The sequence below is a fragment of the Mirounga angustirostris genome, unplaced genomic scaffold, assembly GCF_029215605.1.
Source record: "Mirounga angustirostris isolate CCGP_5_RB_7025 unplaced genomic scaffold, mMirAng1.0.hap1 SCAF_15, whole genome shotgun sequence".
In the NCBI taxonomy this organism is placed as follows: domain Eukaryota; kingdom Metazoa; phylum Chordata; class Mammalia; order Carnivora; family Phocidae; genus Mirounga; species Mirounga angustirostris.
Genome location: NW_026991723.1, coordinates 81,917,635 through 81,932,176, shown reverse-complemented (window position 1 = coordinate 81,932,176; position 14,542 = coordinate 81,917,635). Strand labels below are relative to the sequence as shown.

The 14,542-nt window shown below is 38.3% G+C and overlaps 2 protein-coding genes and 1 pseudogene across 2 annotated transcripts in view; 2 read left to right on the top strand and 1 right to left on the bottom strand.

Moving 5' to 3' along the window:
- LOC123849976 (olfactory receptor 1L8-like) overlaps positions 1–14,542 on the top strand; it is a 254,310-nt gene that overhangs the window by 75,866 nt on the left and 163,902 nt on the right. The gene's annotated exons all lie outside the window — the stretch shown is intronic.
- LOC123841126 (olfactory receptor 1L6) lies at positions 527–1,474 on the bottom strand. Its single transcript, XM_045870801.2, has one exon. The coding sequence runs from the start codon at positions 1,457–1,459 to the stop codon at positions 527–529; it is 933 nt and encodes a 310-aa protein (XP_045726757.2). The 5' UTR covers positions 1,460–1,474.
- On the top strand, positions 1,978–3,127 carry LOC123841127 (mitochondrial import inner membrane translocase subunit Tim9-like; annotated as a pseudogene).

Genomic DNA, 14,542 nt, shown 5'->3' with positions numbered 1-14,542 from the left:
TTGCTTCTTCCTCTTTGTGTGGGTCCCACTATTTGGAATGTTCTGCCCATTTCCTGCTGTACTGAACTTTCATCTGTCAAAATCAATCCATCCTTTAGGATAACCTTAGGTCATTATTCCAAGAAGTCTTTCCCAATTCCCTACTGAAGTCATGTAGCTTCTTACACTCAAAACCAAGAAAGGACTTTGTACTTTCTTGAGTATTACCCAAAGTCAAACCCATGGAGGAGGTATTTGGAGACAGCTTTATTCCACTTCAGGATAGCTTTATTTATGTAGGTGGCAGAAACCGTTTTCCTGAAATGTGGATTCCTAGCAGCACTTGGCCTGGGATTGTACATGTAATTGGTCAAGGTCACTGATAGAAACTAAGTGTTCTAGCTTCTAGGTCGGGGCTCTTATTGCTCTCCATCACTACCTTCTTCAACCTGTTTGGGCACCATGTAAAAAATGGGTAGGAGGGAAGGGTGATGTGATCACCTCTTAGGTCATCTCCCAATTAAGGTATTCCATCTGTATGTTCTTTCTATGAGTGAATTCTGTCCCTTAATTTTCTCAAACCCCTCTTCATATCTTTGTTCCTCAGGCTATAGATGAAGGGGTTCAGCATGGGTGTCACTACTGTGTACATGACTGTGGCTACCCGGTCCTTCACCACTGAGTACAGGGACAGGGGCCTAAAATAGACATAGATGACACTCCCATAGAACAAGGCCACTACAGTGAGGTGGGAGCCACAGGTAGAGAAGGCCTTCCACTTGCCAGCTGTAGAGGGAATTCTGAGCACAGTGATGATGATTCGCAGGTAGGAGAAGAGGATGCACAGGAAGGGGGTCACGATGACAGCCAGGGTCTCGGTCATGACCACTATCTGGCTGGAGGATGTGTCAGAGCAGGATAGTTTTAGCACAGGCTGGGTATCACAAAAGAAGTGCTTAATGACATGGGAGGCGCAGAAGGATAGGCGGGACATGAGTAGCACCCGGAGCAGGGAGTGCAGGTGGGAGATGGTGCAAGAACCCAGCAGCATGAGGAGGCAACGCCGTGGGTTCATGACCATATCATAGTGGAAAGGGTTGCAGATGGCTACCAGCCGGTCTATGGCCATGGAGGCCAGCAGGTAACTGTCAGTATTTGCAAAGGCCATGAAGAAGTACATCTGGACCAGGCATCCTACGAAGGAGATAGCCTTGGTGTCTGATGGTAAATTTGCCAGCATCTTGGGCACAATGACTATTGTGAAGCAGATATCCATGAAGGACAGGTTGCTGAGGAAAAAGTACATGGGGGTATGGAGTCGGGAGTCAGAGTGGATGGCCAGGATGATGAGTATATTGCCCGTGACAGTGACCATGTACATGATGAGGAAGATGGCAAAGAGTGGTTTTTGTAGCTGAGGGTTGGAAGAGATGCCCAGGAGGATAAAGCCTGAGTTGCTGCTGTAGTTCTTTGCCTCCATGTCTGTGCCTTTGTGGGCAGGGTGTGGAGAAGCAGTTGGAGAGATGTGAAGGGCAATTTCATCAAGTCAGCTTCTTCCCTAATCTCCAGGTTATAAAAAAGCCCATTGATATTTCTTCTGATTTTAAAGAATATTTACTTCAAGACATTCTAGAAAAAGAAGGAGTAAAATCTGGTAAGAGAAAAATAAGAAGATTCCAAGATGCTTTCTACATGAGAAACTAATATTTTCTCATGTGTCCTTAGGTAATTTTTTTTTTTTTTGGAAATTCTGTTAGTGTAATTTGTCTGAGTTTTCTCAATTCTCTTTCCAAATATTCTTTTTAGGTCATTCCTTGAGCAACTCCTTAGATTTTTTTTTTCTTCTTTGTCCAGGGGATGGCTTTATATACATGAGCTATTCTGACTAAAAAACTGTGAAGTTCTCATTCTAAACATTTATATTTACCAGAATAGAAAACTTTGAATGTAAACATCCCATTCCACCAGTTAAGGAAAAGACAAGGCAAGGATGGCTTCTTTTACCACTATTAAACTATAGTGCTCAGATGGTAGTGTAAGCCAGTGAAAAAACAAAATTAATGAAATAGGCATAACATTTACCTTGTCATTATTTTTAGTTGGCTTGTTTGGCTATCTAAAAAAAATCCAAGGTACTCATCTGAGAACTTTTAAACCTATAAAGATTTATCACAGTGGCCAGATAATAAGATACCATGCAAATATAAATATTATCCTGTAGTAGAAAAATGTAATGGAGTAAAAGGTTTCAATTGGCAATGGCAAGAAGGTCTAACCATCCGGTGACTGCAGTGCCTGCCCTGATCCAGACCCTCTGTCCCTACATCTACTGGTAGTGCAGCCCCCCAGCCTCGCACTGGTGTAGGATGTGAGAGTCTATGCTCCAGTAAGAAATCAGGCCTCAGTGGAGACATTCAAGCAAAGGTTGGAGAACTAATTTTCCAGAACAACAAGGAAAGTCATGCATCAGGAAAGGTATAAACATACCAAAAGCATATGGCAGCACAAATACCAGAATCTGATCAGACCAAACAGTTCAAGGAATTTCTTGGAACCTACAGTCAACTTACAGAAACCTGCTATTTGAACTCTGTTAAAGACTTCACAACAAGAGAAGTAAAACCCGAGGAGACCACCTGTTCAGAACATCGCTGACAGAAATATTTAAAAATGACACAAAGTATATCCATGAGATTTCAGGAATATCAAATTTAGCTGAAGGAGGCCCTGGCAACCAAAGCAGGACCCCTTGGCCAATCAGGATGGAGAAATCCTGATGGATGGACTTTTGATGAAAGAATGCCAGCAGCTGTTGTGATGAAAAACAGGATTCATCTGCTAGATTCTTCCTCCTTCCCTCTCTGCCCCTCCCCACTTGTGCATTCTCTCTCTCAAATAAATAAAAATCTTAAAAAAAACAAACAAATCATTGTTTCTTCCAAAAAAAAGTCTAAAATCTACTGAGCAATAAATCTGATAGAAAAAAGTAAAAAGAGATGAGAATGGTCTCTCTGAAGAAAGTGTAACAGAACACAAAAGGATGTCTGAATAAATGGAGATACTGTACTTCTATAAAGGGAAGATTCAATTTAAAAGTGCCAATTCTGAGATTGCACATATAAGTGATATTATACAGTAGCTGTCTTTCTCTGTCTGTTTAGCATGATGCCCACAAGTTCCATCCAAGTTGCAATTGGCAGGATTTCCTTCTTTTTATTGCTGAATCTAAAAAAGACAGTCATAGAAACAGAGAGTACAGTTGTGGTTGCCAGAGGCTAGGATGGGAGAAATGGGGACATGTCGAACAGAAGGTACACATTTCCATTTGTAAGGTCAGTAAGTTCTGGAAATCTAATGTAAAGTGTGGTGACAAAAGTTAGTAATATTGTTTTATATACTTGATATTTGCTAAGACAGTAGATATTTATTATTTATTTTAATTGAGATATAATTGATATATATGACATTGTGTAAACTTAAGCTGTAAAATGTGTTCATTTGATGCATTTAAGTTACAGTATGATTACCAGCATAGCATTAGCTGTCACCTCTATCACACCATGTAATTGTCATTTCTTTTTTGTGATGGGAACAATTAAAATCTACCACTCTTAGAAACTGAGAGGTTTATATATAATTCATTATTGTTGTCTGTAATCATTATGCTGCATGTTAAATCTCCAGGATTTATTCATTTACTGGTTGCGAATTTGTACCTTTAAGCATCTCTCCGATTCCCCCACTCTCCCAGCCCCTCCTGACCAACATTCAGTTTGAGACAGTAGTTCTTAAATGTTCTTGTAAAAGAACCAGACATGGTAATTATGTGAGGTGAAGGAGATATTAACTAACCATACTGTGGGAATCATTGCACAACATGTATCAAATCATCATGTTGTAGACCTTTAACTAACACAGTGTTATATATGTCAATTATATCTCAATAAAGCTGTAAGAAAATTCTTCTGGAATTAATAAAATTTAATGCACCTATGATAATACCCCAAGAGTATTTCTTTACTCAAGGGCATTTTTTTTAAAAGATTTTATTTATTTATTTGAGAGAGAGAGGCAGAGAGAGCGACAGAGATAGCAAGAGCACGAGCGGGGAGGAAAGGGAGAAACAGGCTACCTGCTGAGGAGGGAGCCCGACACTGGGCTCGATCCCAGGACTCTGGGATCATGACCCGAGCCAAAGGTAGACGCTTAACTGACTGAGCCACCCAGATGCCCTCCCAAGGACATTTTTAATAGGACTTGAGAAGGTCATTCTAAAATTCATCTAGAGGAATAAATAGCCTGGGAAAGACAATTTTGAAAAAAAAAATTAGAATGACAGTTTTTCTTTTCTTTAGAGAGCAAGAGAGAGTGGGGGAGGGGCAGAGGGAGAGAGAGAAAGAGAATCTTAAGCAGGCTCCATGCCCAGCACTAAGCCTGATGTAGGCTCAATCTCATGACCCTGAGATCATGACATGAGCCAAAATCAAGAGTTGGATGCTCAACTGACTGAGCCACCCAGGCGCCCCAACAGAGTTTTTCTAACCAAAAATCAAAGTATGTAATAATGAAAAAAAAATACGATAATCATACACAGAGAGAAAAACCAATTAATGAACCAACATAAAGAATGCTATATGCCTATATTTATACATGTATATGGATCTTAATCAAAAGACATGCAAAACCTTTGTAAAAAATAAGGCTAGATTTTTTTCTAACCCACATAGAAACAAAATCCATATGAACAAACTAGAAGTAAAAAATCCAAATCATAAAGTATTAGCCAAAAATAAAGGGCATATTTATATGGTCTCGAGATGTGGATGCCATTCCAATTGAGAAAAAAATGTAGAGGCAAGAATGACAAAACACTGTACTCAAAAATGTGAAAATGACACCAAAAGAGATCATAAGTAAAACTAAAATATTAACTATGGACTTAAAGAAAATATCTACAATACATTTACCAAAGAAAACATACCAACCTAGTTGGTAATCAAAAAATGTAAATTAGACTGAAACACAATTTTTACTCATCGGATTGTCAATAAATTTTTTTGGCAATATTCAAAAGGAAAAAGACCCTCATATACACTGGTAATGAGGGGATAATCAGTATAGGCTTTTTGGCAGTCTCTGTCAGAATAAAAAATCTGCATCTCTTTGTCCAGTAATTCCACTCATAAAAGTCCATCCTTTAAAAATATTCATTTATGTGTCACACAAAGATACATACACACATATTTGTAGCATTACTCGTAGTACCAGATTAAAAGAAAAGAACAAACAAAACCAACATAAGAAACAACCTAAATATCCACAAATTATTAAAACAATTAATAGTGCATTCTCATTACTCAATAGCACCCATCCTCTAACGAAATAAGATGGCTGATGATAGTCAACGTTTATCAGTACTCAGTATATTCCACCCTGAGGTAAGTGCTTTTCATGTATTTTATGATTTTATTTTCCCCAAATCCTAGATAAATTTTCCACCATTATTATCCTTCTTTTCATTTTTTATTAGTTTCAGAGGTAGAATTTAGTGATTCATCAGTTGCATATTAACACCCAGCACTCATTACATCAAGTGTCCTCCTTACTGCCCGTCACCCAGTTACCCCATACCCCATCTACCTCCCCTCCAGCAACCCTCCATTCATTTCCTAGAGTTTGGCATCTCTTATGGCTTGCCTTCCTCTCAATTTTAATCTTATTTTCTTTTTCCTTCCCTTCCCCTATGTTCAGCTGTTTTGTTTCTTAAATTCCACATATGAGTGAAATCATATCGTATTTGTCTTTCTCTCACTGACTTATTTTGCTTAGCATAATACCCTTATTTTCAATAAAAAAATATTTAGCAAAGTAATTTACCAGATCCCACAGTTAGTAAGTGGTAGAGTTGGGATTTTAGTTCAAGCAGTCCGATGGCAGAGCAGAAGGTATTGATTGCTAAGCTATATTTTCAAGGTAATACTAGTGTCCATGACATTTTGTTAAGTGATAAAAACAAGTTGCAGAGCAATGCGTATAGAATAATTCCATTTTCTGCAAAGAAGTATATCTCCTTTATATTTGTGTTTGTTGTGGTGTGTGTGTGTTTATGTGTATGTAGTTGCCTTCTGAAGTGAGATTATAGGGATGGAGTGAGGAATTCCTTCCATATTTAACTTTGTATGTAGATACGTCCTCTTAGGGATCCCACAGGGCTCTTTCCTGGCATGGTTCTTCTCTTTTCAGTTCTCCAAAATCTCTCCTTCATGCCTAGTGTTCACTCCTATATCAGATTAGAATTTTACCCAGCCATTTCCAGCTGTTAAATTCTAGATTCCAAGGCAAGTTGACATTGGAGATATGCCCCCTGGAATTCCTTTTTTGTAAATTATTGTCTTCTGTCCATTTCATTCCTATTTTGTAAATAGTTGTCTTTGGTATCCATATGATGGACCAGAAGTGCTTAGAGTGGGACTTTTGCGGAAACCCAGTCTCTTGTGTCCCTCTGCTGAGCTGGTAGTGCATCACCCAGATGTCTCCTGTGGGAGACACCTACTTCATTGCAGCCCTTCCCGGGGATATCCTCAGTCAGGATGGTAGTGTAATACAATACAATACAATAGCAATGACACAGTGCTTATGTGTACCAGACACTGCTCTAGGAATTCTACGTACATTAAGTCCATTAGTTCTTCACAATACCCCATTTTACAGATAGTGAAAGTGAGGCACGAGGAACTGAAGTGACTTGCCTAAGTCCACACAGCTAGAAGGTAGAGTCCAGCTTGAGAATATGTGCTCTTATCCCTTGCATTACGCTAGCTTTCTCGTTCCTTTGTCTCCTGTCTTTGAGATAGAGGAGAGAAGATAGGATAAGGAAAAGGGAGGAAGATCATATGAAGAGGTTGATCCAACCCAGTCTCTGTTCCCAAAGAGCCCTCAGCCTGCCTACCTGTGGGCCTGACAGAGGAGATTCAGGATCCTGACCAGGCTAGGGGGCCTGCCAGGGAGTTAAGATCAGGCTCTGAATCTGTGAGGGAGCAGGCCAGGGCAAGTGCAGATCTACTTTCAGAAAAGTGCTCTCTTCTTTTTACCTACAGTGGGTGTTGGTGATGGAAAGGGAGACCCAGGGGCCTCTCCTCTGAATGCCAGAGCCCTGGGGGCATTGGCCCTGTGGTCTTCCCAGGAGAGAAGAACATTACTGATGTCCTCACTGAGCTCTATGCTCTGAGCCTTGGGGAAACTGGGCTCTAGAGGTGTAGCCTCATATCCCCAGGAAGGGAATTAGGGCCATGCAGCAATAGGGGTGGAGGTTTTCATGCACATGTATGTGATGTATGTACATGAACATGTGAGTTCATGCATTCATGCATGCTCTCTGTTTATGCATGTGCTCCTTATGCATGTCTGTGTGTCGGCTTATGTGTGCCTACCTGGAAGGAGAGGTGATGGCGTCTGACATCTCTGAAGTTCTGTGTCTGCAGGCATGACTGTATCTAGGTGCAGGTGTAGCGTTCCAGGGAAAGGATTAAGATATGGGTTCTGGAGCCAGTTGGAATAGATTCAGATGCTAGCTCTGCCTCCTACAGGCTGTGTAGCTTTTGCAATACTTTTTTGAACCTCAGTGTGTGTGTGTGTGTGTGTGTGTGTGTGTGTGTGTGTGTGGTTTTTGTTTGCCTTTCTTAAACACTTTATTGCTTCAGTTTCTTAAAGCAGACATCCCAGTTTCACTAATTACTAAATGGGGGAACTTTGGCAAGTTGTTTAGCTTCACTAAACCACGTTGTCCTCATCTATAAATGCTTAGCAATCACAACTTTATTTTCTTTATTTTATCTTTTCCCTTTAATAGTCTTGATTTTTTTTAGAGCAGTTATAAGTTCACAGCAAAATTGGTCACATGGTCCAGAGAGTTCCCACATAGCCACAGCCCCCACACATGCACGAAACCCCCCGATTATCAACATCCCCACTAGAATGCTACACTTGTCATAATTGATGAACCCCACTGACACATCATCATCACTCAAATCCATAGTTTACATTAGGGTTCACTCTTGGTGTTGTACATTTTGACAAATGTCTATTGACAACATTATAGTATCATAGAGAATAATTTCACTGGCCCTAAAGTCCTTGGTGTTCCACCTGTTCATCCCTCCCTTCCACCTATGCCCTGGTATCCACCGATCTTTTACTGTCTCCATAGTTTTTCCTTTTCCAGAATGCCATGTATTGGAATCCTATAGCATGTAGCTTTTTCAAATTGGCTTCTTTCATTTAGTAATATGCATTTAAGTTTTCTCCATGTGTTTTCCAGTCTTAATAGCTCTTTTTTTTTGTACTGAATAATATTTAATTGTCTGGATATATCACTGTTTATTTATCCACTCACTTACTGAAGGAAGGACAGTAGCAACATCCTACTTGGTGCTTCCAAGTTTGGCAGTTGTAAATAAAGGTACTACCAACATCCATAGATAGGGTTTTGTGTGGATATAAGTGTTCAACTCCTTTAGGTTAATTCCAAGGAGTGTGTTTGCTGGATCATATAGTAAGAATATGTTTAGTTCTGTAAGAAACTGCAAGACTGTCTGTACATTTTGAACTTCCACCAGTAATGAATGAGAATTCTTGTTGCTCTACATTTTTGTCAGCATTTGGTATTGTCAGTGTTTGAATTTTGGCCATTCTAATGGATGTGTTGTGGTATCATACTGTGGTTTTATTTTGCATTTCCCTGATGACATGTTTCCTTTGCTTATTTTCTATCTGTATCTTCTTTGGTGAGGTGCCTTTAAAGTCCTTGTCTTGTTTTATTAGGGTTATTTATTTTCTTATTGCCAAGTTTTTGAAAAAGAATCTTTTGATACATATCTCAGCCTCAGGGAGCACAGAGCAGGGTGGCCAAGGGTGGAGAGAAGGGTAAATGGACAAATAGAAGCTTTCCATCACAACCCCATCTGGCGACCAGAATGATCTATATAAATTAGGAACAACTTTGTAATTATTTGGTTACTTCTCTGATCTACATCCTGCAAAGGGTCCCCTTGGTGACAGCCCGTGTTTTCTAAGTGGTTTGTCATGATATGTAATTATACAGAATTAACATGGAGTAATGTCAATTTTACTCATTTTTTAAGAGGGAGAAGAACAGCATTGTTCTATATTTATGGCATGGAATGAGAGCTTTGCTTGAATCTTAGCGATAGAACATATATAACCTGAATGTTTGCAAGTTCTTCTTCATCCTTCAGGAGAGTTGCTTCTCCCTTGAAAACTCAGCTTTCACAGGGTGATACATGGAAGTGTTCAATTAGTCTATTGTACACCTGAAGCTAATATAACACTGTATGTTAACTAACTGGAATCAAGATAAAAACTTAAAAAAAAAGAAAAGTCAGCTGTCCTGGGCCATGCCCCCATGCTCAAGACAGAATATCCTTGCTTGTCTTCCTGTGAGCTTATCTCTGCTACTGCTGTTTGCTCTGATTTGTTTTGCTGCAAAGTTTGATTAGATCTTCTCTCATTATTTCTCAAAACACACAATGCTCAAGGCTGTGTCTACCAAGACTTGAAGCTAACACAGAGAGGTAACAGTGGAGAAAACTATAAAATTAGGTGGCTGATCTTACTGTCCCTAGATGCCATTGGCTGTGTACTCTTTTTTAAGGGGCTCCCCTTCTGATCTTTTCTTTCCTTATCCTGGCAGCATAATCTTATGGCAAATTTATCTCTCCCAGAGGAAAGTCCCCCTTTCTATGTTCTCATTTTCCCAAGTTCAAGTCCCTAGCAACATACTTCTGGACACACCCGAGGACTGTAGGGCTGCCAGACTTAGCAACTCTATGAGGAACTAATATCAATAATCTTCCCAGAGATGATACTATCCAGTGAAGACAGTCATTTACCCTTGTAACAAAATGCATGCTATCCCAATCTGAAACTCTGCAATGATAATATCCTGGCTTAGGGCCTCCTCCAGAACAGTGAAAAGGTATTTTGTTTACAATTTTGTGGTACAAAAAAATCTCACTAGGAATGATCTCTCCCCAAAGAAAACTGACAGCAAAAACCCATAAGGAGTAGGTAGTAGAGGGTGACCAGTTGGTCACATAATCCATATTCCTGGATGGTAAGATAATGTAGTAAAAATGTCAGTTTCCCCAAATTAATACATATATTCAGTAGACTCACAAAATTCTAAAAGGGTTCTTTATAGAATATGTCAAGTCTACTCTAAAACTTGTTAATAAAAGAAAATCTGTAAAAGTAACAATATAATTTTGAAAACAAAGCAAAATAATGATGATGGGTTTGTCTTCCCAGTTAGAAAAACATACAACAAAGCTTTGCTCATTACAACAGCATAGTATTGGTGTAAGAATGTAAAATCCAGCTGATGGAGCAGAGTAGAATCCAGAAATAGACCTAACTAAAAAGGCACTTAGCCTTTTTCGATGTGGGAGGAAAGAAAATTGTGGGACAAATGTGTATTCAATTAAAAGATAAATTTAATAAATTTAGATCTTGACATTATACCATATGTGAAAATAAATTCCAAACAAAGAGGCAACCCACAGAATGGGAGAAGATATTTGCAAATGACACTATAGATAAAGGGCTGGTATCCAAGATCTATAAAGAACTTCTCAAACTCTACACCCAAAAAACAAATAATCAAGTCAAAAAATGGGCAGAAGACATGAACAGACACTTCTCCAAAGAAGACATACAAATGGCTAACAGACACATGAAAAAATGTTCATCATCATTAGCCATCAGGGAAATTCAAATCAAAACATGGAGGACATTAGGAGAAGGAAGGGAAAAATGGGCGGGGGGAATTGGAGGGAGAGATGAACCATGAGAGACTATGGACCTGAGAAACAAACAGGGTTTTAGAGGGGAGGGGGGAGGGGGGATTGGTTAGCCTGGTGATGGGTATTAAGGAGGGCATGTACTGCATGGAGCACTGGGTGTTATACGAAAACAATGGATCGTGGATCACTACATCAAAAACTAATGATGTATTGTATGGTGACTAACTTAACATAATAAAATTAAAAAAAAAAAAAACACATTGAGATACCACCTTACACCAGTTAGAATGGCAAAAATTGACAAGGCAAGGAACAACAAATATTGGAGAGGTTGTGGAGAAAGGGGAACCCTCTTACACTGTTCGTGGGAATGTAAGTTGGTACAGCCACTTTGGAAAACAGTGTGGAGGTGCCTCAAAAAATTAAAAATAGAGCTACACTATGACCCAGCAATTGCACTACTCGGTATTTACCCCAAAGACACAGATGTAGTGAAAAGAAGGGCCATATGCACCCATTGTTCATGGCAGCAATGTCTGCAATAGCCAAACTGTGGAAAGAGCCGAGATGCCCTTCAATAGATGAATGGATAAAGAAGATGTGGCCCATATATACAATGGACTATTACTCAGCCATCAGAAAGGATGAATACCCAACTTTTACATCAACATGGATGGGACTGGAGGAGATTATGCTAAGTGAAATAAGTCAAGCAGAGAAAGTCAATTATCATATGGTTTCACTTATTAGTGGAACATAAGGAATAGCGTGGAGGACATTAGGAGAAGGAATGGAAAAATGAAGGGGGGGGAATCGGAGGGGGAGATGAACCATGAGAGACTATGGACTCTGAGAAACAAACGGAGGGTGTTAGAGGGGAGGGGGTTGGGGGGGATGGGTTAGCCCAGTGATGGGTATTAAGGAGGGCACGTACTGCATGGTGCACTGGGTGTTATACGAAAACAATGAATCGTGGATCACTACATCAAAAACTAATGATGTATTGTATAGTGATTAACATAACATATAAAATAAAATTGAAAAAAAAGAAAATAAATTCCAGATGTATTTGAAGATTTAAAAGTAAAAATCCCTAAAACTATAACATGGAAATACAGGAGAATATTTTTATAATTTTGTGGATGGAATAACCCTTCTCGGCAAAATATAAACCCTGAAGTTGTGAAGGAAAAGATGGGCAGATTTGACTATATAAAAGTGAAAATGTGTGTGTGACCAGTGATATCATGAATGAAGTTAAAAGAGAGTCAAAGGATTTGGAGAAAATACTGATGATGTATATATATATATATATATATATATATATATATATATATATATATATATATATATATATTCATATAATAGAAAGGATTAGTGTTCATATAGTAGAAAGGATTCCAAAAAATTAATAAGAAAATGACACATATTCTAATTGTGATAGGAACAGTGATGTTTACCAAATATTCCATACAAAAACTAACATTTCCCACCCCTTGCAGTTTGTTATGAACACATGACAACTTCTGTCCAAAGAAATATGAGTTTAAGTGATGTGTGTTATTTCTGGATTAAGGCAATGGAAAACCACGTGAAATTCTCCAATCTGTCTTTCCCTGCCAAGGAGGCCATAGGTTTTTGATAAGCTGTGGTGGACCTCTATCAGTGTGGTTTTCTCCGAATCACTATCCATCGAACAGCCCTGGTGACCTGTAATGGATGTATCGTGTGAGCAAGAAATAAAATTTTGCTGTGTGAAACTTTTGGGATTTGGGGATTAATTTGCTGTTGCAATGTAGAAATCCATTCTGGCTAATACTTCAATAGAAAAATGAGAAAAGGATATAAACAGGTAATTCACAGTGGAAGAAATAGGAAGGACCAATAAACGTATAAAAGACATAAAGTATTATTTATTTTGACCAGTAGACGTATCACCATAGAAGATGGTGATACTACATGGTATTGAATGTGTGAGGAGAAAGGTGCTTCATGTACTACAGATTGGCACAGAAATGCACTTTCTGTGCATTTGGCACAGCCCATTTTGGAGAACAACTTGACAGTATCTCTCAAATTCCACTTTTATGTATATAAGGCATTTGAACAATGGATGTGTGCACATTTGAACAATGTATGTATACAAGGTATTCATAGAAGTATTGTTTATAATAGATACAAGAGAAAATAGAAACAGTTTAAATGCTCGGGAATGAAGACATGGTTAAATTATGGTAGCTTCATATTATAAATTATTATTATTATTAAAATAATACGAACAAGTTAAAAACAATAGTATATTGTAGATAGTAGTGACTTGGAACCATCCTTAAGACATATTTTTAGGTGAAGAGTCAAGTTCGAAGGTAATATATTTATTTAGTGTGATTTCAATCCTCTTAATTTTTTTTTTCTATTTAAAGAGCCTTTATTTTTTTTTTCTGCTTCGAGTAATTTATTTTAGGAAAATTGATACACCAAGAAATTTTGCAATCTTTTCCAAACACAATTCAAGGAAGAATTGCAACACATTTAAATAGAAATTAGAATAAACATATCTTCCACTATAAAACACAAATTTCCTTAAAGAATTTTAGCAACCGAAACCAACATGGTTAATATTTTCCGATTTTACTTCATCCTTAATGTCCATAGTTCTTCATCTTTCCTTTTTTTTTTGAAGACTTTTATAGACCAATCTTTTAGATTCTCTACACATAATTATATTCGAATGAAATTGTCGGGGTTGTGGATTGGTCTATAAAAGTCTTAAAGAGCCTTTAAAAAATTTTTAAATAAGTTTTAATTTAAATTCGAGTTAGTTATATGCAACTAATGAATCGTTGAACACTACATCAAAAACTAATGATGTACTATTTGTTGGCTAACTGAACATAGTAATAATAAAAAGACTTAAAATAAAAAAATAAATTCAAGTTAGTTAATGTTAGTGTAATATTAGTTTCGAGTGTACAATACAGTGATTCAATAGTTCCATACAACACCCGGTGCTCATCACAACAAATGCTTTTAATCTTTATATTTGCATGTGTGAAGATATCTTTCTCTATGTAACAGGTTTGTGGGTGAAATTCAGGAGGGGTTTTCAGTTTGTACATTATAACTTCTGTTTAATTTTCATAACTAGACTGTATTCATGTGTTATCTATATTCTCAGAAAGTAAAAAAAAAGGAAAGCAATGTGGAAGGTGAGAAAAATAGAATTGAAATATATTTTTTAAAGATTTTATTTATTTGACAGAGAGAGACACAGCGAGAGAGGGAACACAAGCAGGAGGAGTGGGAGAGGGAGAAGCAGGCTTCCCGCTGAGCAGGGAGCCCGATGTGGGGCTTGATCCCAGGACCCTGGGATCATGACCTGAGCCGAAGGCAGCTGCTTAATGACTGAGCCACCCAGGTGCCCCTATCTGTAAGGCTTCTGGTCAACAGTAGGCTATTAGTAGTTAAGTATTTAGGGAGTCAAAAGTTATGCATGGATTTTCCACTGCACAGGGGGTCAGTGCCTCTAATCCCCACATTGTTCATGGGTCAACTATATGTATTTCCATGTTTTGATTCTGTATATCTATTTCCCAGTTTTATTTATTTTTTTAAAAGATTTTATTTATTTGACAGAGACACAGCGAGAGAGGGAACACAAGCAGGGGGAGTGGGAGTGGGAGAAGCAGGCTTCCCGTGGAGCAGGGATCCCGATGCGGGGCCCGATCCCAGGACCCTGGGAT